Here is a 15204-nt window from a genome sequence, read left to right as displayed (position 1 = left end):
GCCAGGTAGCTCAGCATGTCAACACCCAGCTCCACTAAAGGCCTGGAGGAAGAAATGGGTTTACATCTGGCAGCAGAAGCTAAATAGTGCTGTACTTCAGAGGGAATAGCATTCCACCCCCAGGGTACAAGCACCAAAAAGGCTCCTCACTGAGCTAAAGCATCACAGGTGTCACTTGGTGATGGAATGACAAGAAGAGCCTTGCTGGTAGGTCTTAAATCTTGAGCAGGAAAATGCTGAGAGGCATTCTTTCATAGAACTGGGTCCTAAGTCATTCAGGACTTTGTACATAAACACTAAAACCTCAATTGGGCTCAGAAGCATGTAGGCAGCCAGTGAAAAACTCTTCAGAATTGTTCTCTGGTTCCAAGCAGCTGCACGGGTCAACACACTGACCATCGCCTTTGCAACAACTGCAGCTTCTGAACAGTCTTTAAGGGCAGCCCCCCCCCCCCCAGTGCATTACAGTCATCTAACCTGGAGGTTGCTACAGCAGGGTATACTGTAGCCAGGCTTATTTCTATACAGGAACAGCCATAGCTGGTGAACTAGCCTATTCCACAAGCCCAGCATTCACCACACTCTGAAGCAAAAGCTTGTTGCTGTGCCATGGTGGCAGTGGGAGAGCATCACCGCTCAAAGGCAGATGCATTCTGACGTTTGATAGCTTGCTTCAGGGGTTTCTTCTCCTGGACTGTGCTGCTCACAGGAACGACTGATGTAACCGGTTCTACAGACCAGTGTGGCTCACCGAGGGGACTGGCAGAGCTGCTGTGAAGCCTTTGGGTCTGACTGCAGCTGGAGGACGGCATCAGGTGCCAGGGAGGGGGAGAAAACGTGGAAGCACCTTAATTCTAAAAAACAAGCGCGAAGTACCCCTTATAGCACGCAGCACTCTCATCAGAAAAGGAAAAAGCCTCAGCCCTCTTGATTTGACGGCGAGCCCTTGGAAACAAGCGCCATACAGCCAGGCGCACACACGGCTCCCTTTTGCTGTTGCAGGAGGAGGAGGCACTTGCTTGGGGGCCGCCAGCCTTTCCATCCCCAGCGAGGCTTCGCAGGTAGCGCCCCCTACTCTCTCTTACCTGGTTTGCCTCCATAGGAAGGTCTGGATGGGCAGCGGGACCCCTCGGCCGCTCTCCTGGTCATGGCCTTCCGAGCTCTTCCTCTTCACCATGGTGCCGGCTCGCCTGCCCGCAACAGCTGCTGCTAGCCCATCGCTCGGCTCCGCCGGCAGCCTGCCCCTGCCTCCGGCTCTGCTGGTTGCAAAATGGCTGCAGAAGCGGCAGAAGCAGCCAAGCAGCGGGGGGAGGAAAATCAGCGCCGCTCGCGGGGAGGCGGCGGCAGCCAAGGACAAGAGGATGCCCGCAGCGCGCCGGCGTCCTTCTCCCTTTCAGCACCTCCCCCCGTGGACAGCGACCGGCGCGGAGCGACGTGAGCCCGAGATGCCAAGGGGACCAGGCGAAGCTGCCAGGCGCCGACCCCGCCGATGCCAGCCTCCCAGGGCCACGGGGCACACAGCAGACCCCCAATCTGGGCGCCCCCTCGCCTACTTATAGCCACAAACTGTTAAGTTCATCCCGCAAAGAGACCCAACACGTCATGACCCAAAGCTCCCCCCCCGCGCTTTATTTCCAGTGAGTAATAGTTCCCAGCCCTTGCTAGATTGTCGCAAGGTAATCGTCCACCTGCCAATCCGACCATATTTTTTTCCGAAAGAGGGGAAATAAATCAGATGCAGAAAACTAGAACTGTGAAGCAATCGGAGGTGCTTGCTTCCAAAGGAAGACTTCGCTACCTTCAGGGTCGCAGTCACTTTTTTATTTACTTTATTTTTTTAGAATGGGTCTAGGAAAGAGGGTGTTCATGAAGGGTGAGGGCACTCTCCTGTTTCAGATCCTTCAAACACTGAATTGGATTTGCCCTAACTTAGGTCCCATTGATTCCAACTTTCTCTAGCTCAAGATGTTTCTAATGAGTTCAATGGGCAATCACCTCATTTCGGTGTTTGGATCACATTATAGGGCTGTTTAAGGAATTTCCCATCCAACTAAAAAGCACAGTTGAATAATAATAATAATAATAATAATAATAATAATAATAATAATAATGATAATTTATTTGTACACCGCCTCCCCAGCAGAAGCCAGGCTCAGAGCGCCTAACATCATACAGATAACACAGTATAATAATAATAATAATAATAATAATAATAATAATAATAATAATTTATTATTTGTACCCCGCCCATCTGGCTGCGTTTCCCCAGCCACTCTGGGCAGCTTCCATAGAAAACCAAAAATACACTAAGATATCACAGATTAAAAACTTCCCTGAACAGGGCTGCCTTAAGATGTCTTCTGAATGTCAGGTAGTTATTTATCGCTTTGACATCCGATGGGAGGGCGTTCCACAGGGCAGGCGCCACTACCGAGAAGGCCCTCTGCCTGGTTCCCTGTAGCTTTGCTTCTCGCAATGAGGGAACCGCCAGAAGGCCCTCGGCGCTGGACCTCAGCATCCGGGCAGAACGATGGGGGTGGAGACGCTCCTTCAGGTATACTGGGCCGAGGCCGTTTAGGGCTTTAAAGGTCAACACCAGCACTTTGAATTGTGCTCGGAAACGTACTGGGAGCCAATGTAGGTCTTTCAAGACCGGTGTTATGTGGTCTCGGCGGCCGCCCCCAGTCACCAGTCTAGCTGCCGCATTCTGGATTAGTTGTAGTTTCCGAGTCACCTTCAAAGGTAGCCCCACGTAGAGCGCATTGCAGTAGTCCAAGCGGGAGATAACCAGAGCATGCACCACTCTGGCGAGACAGTCCGCAGGCAGGTAGGGTCTCAGCCTGCGTACCAGGTGGAGTTGGTAGACAGCTGCCCTGGACACAGAATTGACCTGTGCCTCCATGGACAGCTGTGAGTCCAAAATGACTCCCAGGCTGCGCACCTGGTCCTTCAGGGGCACAGTTACCCCATTCAGGACCAGGGAGTCCTCCACACCAGCCCGCCCCCTGTCCCCCAAAAACAGTACTTCTGTCTTGTCAGGATTCAACCTCAATCCATTAGCCGCCATCCATCCTTCAACTGCCTCCAGGCACTCACACAGGACCTTCACCGCCTTCACTGGTTCTGATTTGAAAGAGAGGTAGAGCTGGGTATCATCTGCATATTGATGGACACCCAGTCCAAACCCCCTGATGATCTCTCCCAGTGGCTTCATATAGATGTTAAAAAGCATGGGGGAGGGGACGGAACCCTGAGGCACCCCTCAAGTGAGAGCCCAGGGGTCTGAACATTCATCCCCCAACACCACTTTCTGGACACGGCCCAGGAGAAAGGAGCGAAACCACTGCATAACAGTGCCCCCAGCTCCCAGCCCCTCTAGACGGTCCAGAAGGATGTTATGGTCGATTGTATCAAAGGCCGCTGAGAGATCCAGCAGAACTAGGAAACAACTCTCACCTTTGTCCCTAGCTCGCCGGAGATCATCAACCAGCGCAACCAAGGCAGTTTCAGTCCCATGATGAGGCCTGAATCCTGATTGGAAGGGATCCAAATGGTCCGCATCCTCCAGGCGTGCCTGGAGTTGTTCAGCAACCACGCGCTCAATCACCTTGCCCAAGAATGGAAGATTTGAGACTGGGCGATAGTTGGCCATACTGGCCGGGTCTAAAGATGCTTTTTTAAGAAGCGGTTTAATGACCGCCTCTTTCAGCGGATCTGGGAATGTTCCCTCACAGAGGGAAGCATTCACCACCCCGCAGAGCCCATCGCCCAGCCCTTCCCGGCTTGCTTTTATTAGCCAGGATGGGCAAGGATCAAGGAGACAGGTGGTTGGTTTCACGCGTCCAAGCAGCCTGTCCACATCCTCGGGGGTAACGGATTGAAATTGATTCCATGCAACTTGACCAGACAGAGCTCTAGCACTCTCCCGCCCCAGCCCTGCTCCCACGGTGGTGTCTAGCTCCTTCCGAATATGAGTGATTTTATCTGCAAAAAACTTTGCAAAATCGTTGCAGGAGATCTTGGGGTCTTTACAAGGCCCCGGTGGTAAAGGTGGTTCCGTTAAATTGCGAACCACCTGAAAGAGTCTCCTGCTACTATTTTCTGCAGATGCAATAGAGGCGGTGAAGAAAGTCTTCTTCGCCGTCGCTATCGCCACTTGGTAGGCTCGAAGTTGAGCTCTAACCTGTGTCCGGTCAGATTCGGAGTGAGTTTTTTGCCACCGACGCTCTAGCCGTCTCAGCAATTGTTTCATCGCCCTCAGCTCCGGAGAAAACCACGGGGCTGTCCGGGCTCCATGCAATCGGAGAGGGCGCTTCGGAGCCAGACAGTCGATAGCCCTGGTTAACTCCGCATTCCAGCGGGCCACCAGGGAATCAGCTGAAAGGCCATCAACATGGGATAAAGCATCCCCTACCACTCTCTGGAAACCATTTGGATCCATTAAGTGGCGGGGGCGGACCATCCGAATTGGTCCCACCTCCCTGCAGAGGGGAAGGGTCGCGGAGAAGTCCAGTTGCACCAGGAAGTGATCTGACCATGGCACTTCTTTTGTTTCACTTTTACTTAGTGTCAGATCACCCACGTCACTAGAGGTGAACACCAGGTCTAAGGCATGTCCATGACTATGAGTTGGGCCAAACCTATTCAGGGACAGCCCCATGGAGGCCATGCTTTCCACGAAGTCCCGAGCGGCCCCTTGTAAGGTCGTGTCGGCATGGATGTTAAAATCCCCTAGGACAACCAAACTAGGTGTCTCCAGGAGAAAATCCGCCACGACCTGAAGCAGCTCAGACAGGGAATCCTTGGTGCAGCTGGGAGGCTGGTACACCAAAAGGAATCCTGTACTGCCCCTATTGCCCAACTTCCAGAACATGCACTCAGAAAACTGGATCTTCCCAGTAGGACGCCTGGTGCAAGCTAGTGACTTCCTAAAAATCGCTGCAACCCCCCCTCCCCGCCCACATGACCTGGGTTGCTGTGCGTAAGAGAAACCTGGTGGGCAAGCAGCGGCAAGGACAGGCCCATCTGCTTCCTCCAACCAGGTCTCTGTCACACATGCCAGGTCAAATCCTCCATCCACAATCAGGTCGTGGATGGCAGTGGTTTTATTCATCATTGACCTGGCATTACACAGCAACACCTTCAGGTCATGTAGGTTTCCCCTGTTGATTCCAGTATCCATCCGGTCAAGGCCAGAACCGGAGGCAGGGATAGTCTTCAAACAACGACTAAACCTGCCTCCTCGGTAATGACATGGTCTGGTCTTAGCGTAACTCCGCCTCCTGCCCATGATCACCGAGATCGGATGTCCCAGTGGAACTTGTCCCAGCCATCGTGTTGGCTGGGGCCCCACTCCCAGGCAGCCCTGATCCCGCCCCTTAAAAACAAAACACAAACTATACAGAACCAATAAAACAACAAAAAACAAAAAAGAACAGAACAATTATAATAAAATTAATCCCCAACCAAATATCCATCCCACCCACCCCCAACAAAGGAAAAAAGGGAAAAAAGAAATAAAAATTTAAATTGCCACCGACTGCTTGAGGACATTTTAAAGCACATTAACCGCCTGGAACAGGGAAGCAATGGCAGAACACTTCCCACCCTTCCCAAAAAGTTTGTTCCAAAAAGGGCCTGGGCCACGCCCCCTGGGCCAGTTGGAAAAGGCCCTGGAATGGAGCAGGCCCTGCAGTCCTCACCCAGCCGATGGTCCGAGGCCTCACTGCAGCAGGAGTCCCTTTATAGCTGGGAGAGAGGGCCTGGGCCACGCCCCCTGGGCCAGTTGGAAAAGGCCCTGGAAGGGAGCAGGCCCTGCAGTCCTCACCCAGCCGATGGTCCGAGGCTTCCCCGCAGCAGGAGTCCCTTTATAGCTGGGAGAGAGGGCCTGGGCCACGCCCCCTGGGCCAGTTGGAAAAGGCCCTGGAAGGGAGCAGGCCCTGCAGTCCTCACCCAGCCGATGGTCCGAGGCCTCACTCTATACATGAATTATTTGTTATATGGAATGAATATTATTACTCTGTAACATCTGAATCAAGAGCAGCTGCACATGTCCTAAACTGGTGCCTGAATGCAATCATAGGCTGGATTAGAGCTAATAAATTGTTGAGTCCTGACAAGGAGGTTTTATAAGATGGAGTGCTGACAAGAAGCAGTGGACAGTTCCCAGGTCTGGCAATTGGGTTGTACAGCTGCTCTCGATGGGATTGCACTCTCCTTGAAAGAGCAGGTGTGGAGTTTGGAGGTCCTCCTAGATCTATCACTGCCATTATAACCAATCAATTAATCACCTTCCACCTATGCCCCCAATATATAAAATATATATTTAAAAGTTACAATACAGTGTGCAAACATAACAAACACACAAACATAATGCAAGTTTAAAACAATACAAAATGGACATCTATATGGCAGGGACCTATTGAGCAAGTTGGAAAAGTTTTGTCAGAACAAAAATGTATTCAGCTGTTTCTGGAAAGCACAAAGAAGGCAGCCTGGAATGGTCAAAAATTGCCTTGCTTTTGTGAAATCACTTCTTAAATTTCTGGGTATGCATCCCAGGAGATGTCTTTTGTCTTTTTGTTTGAAGATCAAACTTTTCCCAATGTATGTCTGTGGAAACAACCAAAAATGACCAGAGCTGTGGCACTCAGCAACATTAATGAGCCTGTGTCAGAAATGGTTAGACACAGTATACAAATATTTTTAATTGGTTAGCAAAAGCAAAATAAGACAAGAGGCATTTCATTCAAATTGATTTCCGATTCTAATAGAAAACACATATCTCTATGTGGTTGGTCTATGGGTAGCCTTTAGGTGAGTACTAAATGGTGGGAATAAGCACCACGGGACACACATTATCTTCACACTCATGAAATACATCGCTCGTATCAAGGGTGACAACTTTTAGTTAATTTAAATTTTATTTCCACATGAAGGCAGAAGATCCTAATTCTTCTCTCAGTGGCCCAGACTAGATCACCAGCTCACTATCCCCCCCCAACAGATTTGCTTGGTTGATTGTGTTTTGTAGTGAGCTCTGCTAGCCCCAGTCACGGGTTTCCCCCCCAGATTGTAAGGCTTCCTCACATTAACCAGTTGTGAGATAGCCTTCTGTATTAGCAATCCAAGAGAGGCAACTTCAAATGAAAAATATATTTTACCAAATATTTGCAGTTTTTGTGAGAATTTTTTAAATTAAAAATATTCACTTCAATTTTGACAATTCAGTAGGAAAACTTTATAAATAAAAGTCATATTCACTTTAGCCAAGAAAATGGCTACTTCTTGCTAGAATCCACTTGGCAGAAACAGAAAAAAATAAATAAATCTAAAGATGGAGTCTTCTTTCAGCCCATAATAAGAAGTCTCAATTTCACCCTATAACGGTCAGATTGCTACCCAGTGTTTGGGAATTTTTATATTTATAGTCATCTTCATTAATTATTATTATTGTCATCATTATTATAGAAACTGTAGCCATATCTCTGAAGTTATTGTGCTTTGTGATGACGGGGCTGGGTGGGTATCTCATTCCATCTACTAGTAAACTCTGGTGCTGACACAATTAGAATCAAAACAGGGCTGCTGAGAAACTTGCAGAAGTATAAAATTAAAAGATAATAAAAGCGAAAAGGGCAACCCCCATTCCCAAAGTCTAAGCATGCTCAACTACCTCCAGGAATCATGGAAGTTGCATCACTTGGAGAAGAAAAACTGGAATGGTGGGGTGGGGATTCAGAGAGAATGGACTGGTCTTTTTGAGCCCCTTGCAGTGTATAGGGAGGAGCATATGGCTGGCTACAATCCTGAACAGGAGCATTAGGGAAGAAGGATATACTGCAACATTTTGTTGCAGGTCTTACTCACATGTGATTAATCTTTATTTTCCGGTGTGAAATGACACACAATAGATGGTGTCACAGCTTAAAAGCAACACAGTTTTCTTTTTAAACAGCTGGGCATTTTTTCTTTAGAGAAACAGAATTACTCCAAAGACAGGGGGAAATAATTTATTGAATTCATTGAAGCAACACAATTATCAGGATGAATAAACTGTCAAGACTGTGAGCCCAGATTAACCATCTGCTTTTCTCAACGAGAGCCCAAGAAGTTCTCACAAAACACTGCATCCATGCATTGAGGGATAGCTCAACTCTTCCCTCCATAGCAGCGAAACAAGTCAGTAACTAGGGGTGGAGCAGCAGACAGAATGCTACAAAGCCAGGCACAGTCCTCTGTGCTGCTGCACTTCACTGCATTTAGCACCCATTTCAGAAGGCAAACTTCCCTGTGTGAAATTGAATTAAAGGTAAAGGACCCCTGACAGTTAACTCCAGTCGGGAACGACTCTGGGGTTGTGGCGCTCATCTCGCTTTACTGGCCGAGGGAGCCGTCGTTTGTCCGCAGACAGTTTTTCTGGGTCATGTGGCCAGCATGACTAAGCCACTTCTGGTGAAATCAGAGCAGCACACGGAAACGCCGTTTACTTTCCCGCCGGAGCGGTGCCTCTTTATCTACTTGCACTTTGACGTGCTTTCGAACTGCTAGGCTGGCAGGAGCTGGGACCAAACAACAGCAGCTCACCCCGTCGCAGGGATTTGAACCACCGACCTTCCAATCGACAAGCCCTAGGCTCAGTGGTTTAGATCACAGCTCCACCCGCGTCCCAATTTAACCGGTGTTAAATACCGCCTACAGTATAATACCGCCTACAGGTATCTGACGAAGTGTGCATGCACACGAAAGCTCATACCAAGAACTAACTTAGTTGGTCTTTAAGGTGCTACTGGAAAGAAATTTTTTTTTTTTGTTTTGACTATGGCAGACCAACACGGCTACCTTTCTGTAACTAGTATAATAATAATTTATTATTTATACCCCGCCCATCTGGCTGAGTTTCCCCAGCCACTCATTTTCATATAATTCTCTTTAAGTAAGGTACTATATCATTTCTCCATAGTGTTCCCCACAGTGTCACCCACATCCCTGAAATTGAATTAAATGTGTGCTAAAACAAGATGTGAATTCAGCTAAACCTGAACCTGTGTGCGCACAAATTATATGCTCTTAGACCAGGGGTAGGCAACCTAAGGCCCACGAGCCAGATGTGGCCCAATCGCCTTCTTAATCCAGCCCACGGATGGTCCAGGAATCAGCGTGTTTTTACATGAGTAGAATGTGTGCTTTTATTTAAAATGCATCTCTGGGTTATTTGTGGGGCACAGGAATTCGTTCATACACACCCCAAATATAGTCCGGCCCACCACATGGTCTGAGGGACGGTGGAGTGGCCCATGGCTCAAAAAGGTTGCAGACCCCTGTCTTAGACTCTCTCAGTGTGATCTGGATGTCCCGCAAAATCTAGGGTCTTGCTTACACACAGTTCCTACCTGCATATAGTTTGTATATGCAACAGTTCTGTAAACAGGCTGAGCTGAACACACAGGGGTCAGGAGGCACAATCCTGCTCCTCTGCTCCATCCAATGCATTCACTGGACAAGCTATGTCTTCTGAACGGGGCTTATAAGAACTGAGTATCTGGTACTTACTCTTCATAGCATATTCCATCTCACTTAAACCACTTGTTGTGAATTAACTTTTTATTCTGGTAAATGTTTTTATGTGGCATCTGATGAAGGCATGTTTCACAATAAATGATATCTTCTTGCCTAAAAAGTTATGATTTGGACTCTGTTTTTCAAAGAAGAAATTATCCATTATAGTAATGGTCCCGCTCTATTCTGCCTTGGTCAGACCACACCTGGAATTCAGTTCTGGGCATCACAATTTAAGAAGGACAAGTTGGAAAGTGTGCAGAAGAGGGTCTGGAAACCAAGCCTTATGACAAACAGTTGAATTGGGTATGTTTAGTCTGGTAAAGAGAAGACTGAGAGGAGATATGATAGCCCTCTTCAAATATCTAAAGGGCTTTCACTTGGAAAATGGAGCAAGCTTGTTTTCTGCTGCTCTGGATGGTAGGACTTGACCCTAAGGAAGGGGATTCCAACTAAACATCAGGAAGAACCTTCTGGTGGTAAGAGGAGGCTGTTCCATTTGGGCAATTGGGGCACTGCCCCACTAACCTCAGCCTTCACCACCTGCCTGCCTTCTTGCTGATATCCAGTCCAGAGATGGAACTGCTTCTTTGTCTTAGTGTTGCCCTTGCTGAATTCACCAAGGAAAGGATGTCAGGCTTGGGTCTCTCCCCCACACACGAGATGACTCTGGCAGTTAATTATTTCAGATTTTCCTCCGATAGCAGTTGCCGGAACTAAGCTCCGCTCCCTTTCCCTCCAACAAGAAAAGCACCACCTTTTCTTCCTGTTAGTTTTGCGCTTCTCGTTTAATCTCACGAGTCTACAAGATTGGGGAGATTGCACTCCCACTATTTCTGTGTGTGTGTCACTATCTGAGCTTTGCAGCTGCATTTCTGCTCTCTGTGTCTCTCTGTGTGCAAAGGTCAAATTCCTGTGGCTGACTGCTTCTCCCCCCTCTCTTAGGAATTCTCCCCCTCCTTCCACTGTATCTGTCTCGTCTCTGCCTGTCAGAGTCTCGTTCTCTGACACAGGATGGGATAAAACTAGAATTAGCTGACTGCACCTGCCATTGGCTATTATGGATTGGTTGGACACAGAGGAATGGTGGGAGGAACCAGCTGGGGAACCCCCAGGGGATGAAGGCTCAGAGTCTGGGGAGTGGTGGTGGGACAATGATGACTGGTCACAGGGAGAAGAGGGAGAAGGCTGGGAAGAAGAGGTGACAGGCTTAGTGAGTCGGGTGAGTCTGTGGCAGAGAGAAGTCAAGAATCAGAGGCAGAAGCTGAAGCCGGTGAGTGGGAGGAGGGAGACCAAGAGGCAGAAGCTGAGTCAGGCTGGTGAAAGGTTACAAGTGCCTCCCCCCTTGACCACCTCCCTTCCCCCTTCCCCCATGCTCCAGAACCAGGAGAGGCATGAAAAGGGTGGAGGGAAGGTTGACTGCACAGACACACATTCTCTGATTGCTTGGAAAAAGCCCTGAAGTGGAGGTGGGGGTCTTTCAGTCTTGGCAACTGATTTTCATGGAGGAAAACCGCTGGGAATGAGCTGCTGTGCTCATTAGGCCTGACTCAACCAAGTCTGGGGAGGTCATGTTTCTGCTAATAAAGAGTTGGCTCCCTCTTTGAACTGTGTGATTACTGACCACTCCTTTGACATTTGCTCTACAGTTGGCCTCCCTGCCTCTTGTGCCAGTGGTTCCATTGGTCATCAGCTACAACTTTTCTTTTGGGACTAGCATTTTTATTCAGATAAAGAGATACATTTGAACACTGATGAGGAAGAGCTTTCCCTTTGCAGGAGGAAGGGGAAGCATAAAATATTTGTGAGTGGGAGGTAAAAAGGTGTGGGAGACAGTTGTGTCTTCATCAGTGGTTTTCCCCTGGCAGGGCTGGGGAAAACTCAGTGTGATGGCCTCAACTCATACATGGATATGTTCTAAAGGATACATCCAAGCAGTGGGGTAGAGTTGCTATGGGGATGCTAATCCCATGGCAACATGCAGACTGGCTCTTAAGCTGAACTATGGCAGAAAGAAAATGGTGCTGGCTATAAGAAATGGTTCAGGCTCATGCCGGCAGCTTGCTCACCATGGCCTGTTCTTCAGAGATCATTCAAAAAAGCTGACAGAGCAAGGATTCAGTCCAATACTCACATAACAGATCATCAGGGAAAATATTTCTCTTTTAGATGGAAAGGGGGTTGCAGCAGAGCTGTTTACACGCCAGCAGATATTCCTCTCTGTTGCTTCTGTTTCAGCAGAATCAGAACAGAGTGGCATGCAGTTGCTATGATACTCATTTCATGCTGTGTTTTATGACTGCTTTCTTGCCCCCACTCAGTAAATAATCAGGATCCAGCTACCATAGCATTTAGCAAAACATAAAGCCAGACATATGGAGTAGATAAAGAATTAGAAAAGAAGGCCCAGATTGCGCAAATAAAAATATGAAAGTGGTGGGAAAGCATAATACACTGTGATGATTATAGGGTCATTACAACACACACACACACACACACACACACACACACACACACGTATTCAAAGCTTACAATTTCCCAGTTATCTGTTGCAGCAGCTGTGTCCGCAAAGACATTCCAATTTTAACAAACACTTAAGGCAGTGTTTCCAAGAGAGATTGGTGCCAAATTTGCCTTACTGAGCAATTGCTATAGAAGGTTCTGAAAACAACTCAGCTCACACTGATGCTTCTGGGCAGAGAATATGACATTAGTTCAGGAGCTAAACAACTTTTTGAAAAACCTCATTGCACATTTTTGCACTCAACTGGTATCTCATTTGTAGAGATAAGTTAAACCATCTATTTTGCTCCCAAAAATGGTTTTGTGGACTTGGATCCTTCATTTGGAACTTTTGCCAATTTTCTGCTTCTGGAATCCACTTCCCCTTCACATTTGCTGGAACATGGCAGGTTCTGGGACCAACAGATTGCTCAGTTGGCTTTAGACATTTTTGTAATATGGCATTTATTTCTTTATCTTATTTTTTCCATTTCCATTTTGATGGCAATGAAGATAGAGGAAATATTTTCTGAAAATAATACTAATAATACTAATCGTCATCATCATCATCATCATCATAATTTATTATTCATACCCCGCCCATCTGGCTGGGTTATCCCAGCCACTATGGGCGCCTTCCAACAAAACACTAAAATAAGTAAAAAATGAATGTGAAGCACTCAGAATGATTAAGTCTGAAAGGCACAAAGTCTACACCAGCTCAGAGTGAAGAAGAGCATAGATGCCACATGTGGATGACTGGTTTAATTTCTGTTCAAAACCATAAGCTTTCATGGTGTGTATCATGTACTAGATAACACTACATGGCATATAGCCGTATCAGTTTACTGAGAAAGACTCATTTAACCATGGAGTGTGCAGGGGTATATGCAAGGCAGAGTAAGCAGCTACAACTCTGAGGGGCAGCGCGCGCGCGCGCACACACACACACACACACACACACACGGGACACCATCCAGTGAAAAAGCACTTCTAACAAAATCAAGGCTATTCAGCCTCAAATAAAGGAGAGAGCACTGACAAACACCCCTGAAAGACATGGCATGCTGTGTGTGTGACATCAGCCAAATTGGAATTCACTGCCCAGCATGTGGGAAGGATTGCAGAAAATGTGGCAAGTTTAATCATTCTGCTAAAATGTGTTGAATAATTCTAAGGCAGTATTTTCCATTGCTATTGTAAGGTTAGTACAGGGCCAAGTCAAAATGAATGCTGAACAACAACTTTATTGCTCTGAAGAGTTCGTGGAAAAGAAGCAAAGCTGAAAGCCTCCTTTCAAGATACAGCATGACCTATGGTTGGAATAACCAAAAGCTCCACATTCCACCCATTATGCTCCACCCAGAAGTATTTTCTGAGGTCTTAATAACTGGGAGATGACTGTACCAAGACTTCAGTTTCTGCACACATGCCTTGCCAATAATTGCCTTCTCTTTTTATTATTATGTTCATTCTAATTTTTTTAAAGTTAACCAATTCCTTTCTATAGACCATAAAGCACTGTATATTTAATGCCTGTCTATAGGGAGGCTTTTTAAAGTTTAAAGTTGTATTATGTTTTTATATATGTTGGAAGCCACCCAGAGTGGCTGGGGCATCCCTGTCAGATGGGTGGGGTACAAACAAGGAAACAAATAAAAAATATCTGTGCAAAAATAGTAGTCTTGTTGAGGTGGATCAGTTTTAGGGCCTATAAACAAAAGCAGAACTAGATCAAAATATTTGATGTTGAGAAAACTGCACCAAAATATATTTCTACAGTACCTTTTACTGCTCTGTGGGCAGGCCTGTCTCATTTTCCCCTGTTTGCAGCTGTTTTATTTCTAAAGTTCAAGTAGAAGCTCAAGGGACCTGAAGGGAGTGTTACAAAGCAAGTAGTTCTCAAACCCACTCAGCCCTTATGGATTTCACTTACCTGTGTTTGCCTCCTAACACTGATGTGGGGGCAGAGGGTATTTGGAAGGGGAAATTGGCAGGCTGAGTTGGGATGACTACGGTAATCCTCTTCACTTCTAGAAGGTCGTCCGTCCGTCCCCCCATTACCTGTTTCCTTCTTTTCTGTCTTGCAAATATCAAGTTTCTGCTGGAATTGGAACAGTCGGGCAGCAGCTTTTCTAGTTCAGGAAGAAGCAGGCCTCCATTTTGACCAGGAACACGCAGGTTGCAATCCTAAGCCCACCTACCTGGGAGCAACCGCACTGCAGGCAAGGGGTTTACTTCTGGGGAAACGCTGTGCTGAAGTAAAGAAAGTGCAGGCAAGGGTCCTGAATTGGCCCTTTAGGCCATTAGGACTAGAGTGCCCAACTGCCCATCTGCACCACTAATGAGAGTCATTATTAAAAGGAGAAAATTTGCAAAGACAAATCAGGTGAGGATGCTGATATATTAAGAACCCCACTGGGGGAGGGAGGGGAGAAATGCAAAGAAAGAAGACGGGGTGCAAGCAATTAGATGACAAGCCATTTTATTTTGCAAAACAATCACTATACAGCAACAAATACAATTGCAAATTGGATTGAAAAACATGAACTACCTACCACCAGCCATTCAAGAAATGCCTCTTTTATGATAACAGGCTCTAGAATTGCCAGGAAAAGAAATGGCTACACAGGCTTTGTTATGGCCTACTGTTGTTTCCTCCTTCTTCTTTTTGAAAAAAGGGAAAGGGGGAGGGGGAATCCCAGCACACAGAAGGCAATTTTATGTTTCTCTTTGCTAAAGTTGAAATGACTGTTAGGCCTGGCCTTACCAAATCTGCAAACTCACTATCTGCTTCATTTGTAATGGAATTTGCTAGGAGCAGCTGTGCGTGAGAGAGAAAGCTCTAGAGCAGTTTCTGGATAGGCCTGCACAACCAAGCTGATCACACCCGGTCAATTGTGGGTGGGTGGCCTTTTGGGGGCTCAACAACTACTACCCTATTTTTATGCTTCTAAGGAGGCAGCGAAACCAGAGGGTCTACCAAGCCGCTGGTGGGCTTAGGTCAGCCTAGCAGCTCTGAGACTGCAGCCCTGGCTTAGGTTGAAGCTTTGGCTTCCAGCTTCCTCTTTTATGTTGATTTGCATTATATCTTCTGGAAGGGAGTCTGGAATTCAGGACTACAGAAAAGCCCCTTGCATGCTT

General features: G+C 47.1%; 1 protein-coding gene and 1 long non-coding RNA gene across 14 annotated transcripts in view; one reads left to right on the top strand and one right to left on the bottom strand.

Moving 5' to 3' along the window:
* Positions 1-1618, bottom strand: part of UNC80 (unc-80 homolog, NALCN channel complex subunit) — a 163826-nt gene extending 162208 nt beyond the window's left edge. For 7 of the 13 annotated variants that reach the window (XM_083625474.1, XM_083625481.1, XM_083625483.1 and 4 more), the window contains exon 1: positions 1086-1618. In XM_083625474.1, the coding sequence (XP_083481600.1) occupies positions 1086-1177 (92 nt within the window). In that variant the 5' untranslated portion in view covers positions 1178-1618. The remainder of the gene's footprint in view (positions 1-1085) is intronic. The other 6 variants (XM_083625476.1, XM_083625482.1, XM_083625484.1 and 3 more) reach the window with 1 other exon arrangement.
* Positions 1-15204, top strand: part of LOC310743807 — a 45801-nt gene that overhangs the window by 13208 nt on the left and 17389 nt on the right. The window lies entirely within an intron of this gene.

This window comes from Podarcis filfolensis, assembly GCF_964270895.1.
Source record: "Podarcis filfolensis genome assembly, chromosome: 1".
NCBI lineage: Eukaryota > Metazoa > Chordata > Lepidosauria > Squamata > Lacertidae > Podarcis > Podarcis filfolensis.
This window is presented reverse-complemented; position numbering and strand designations above follow the sequence as displayed.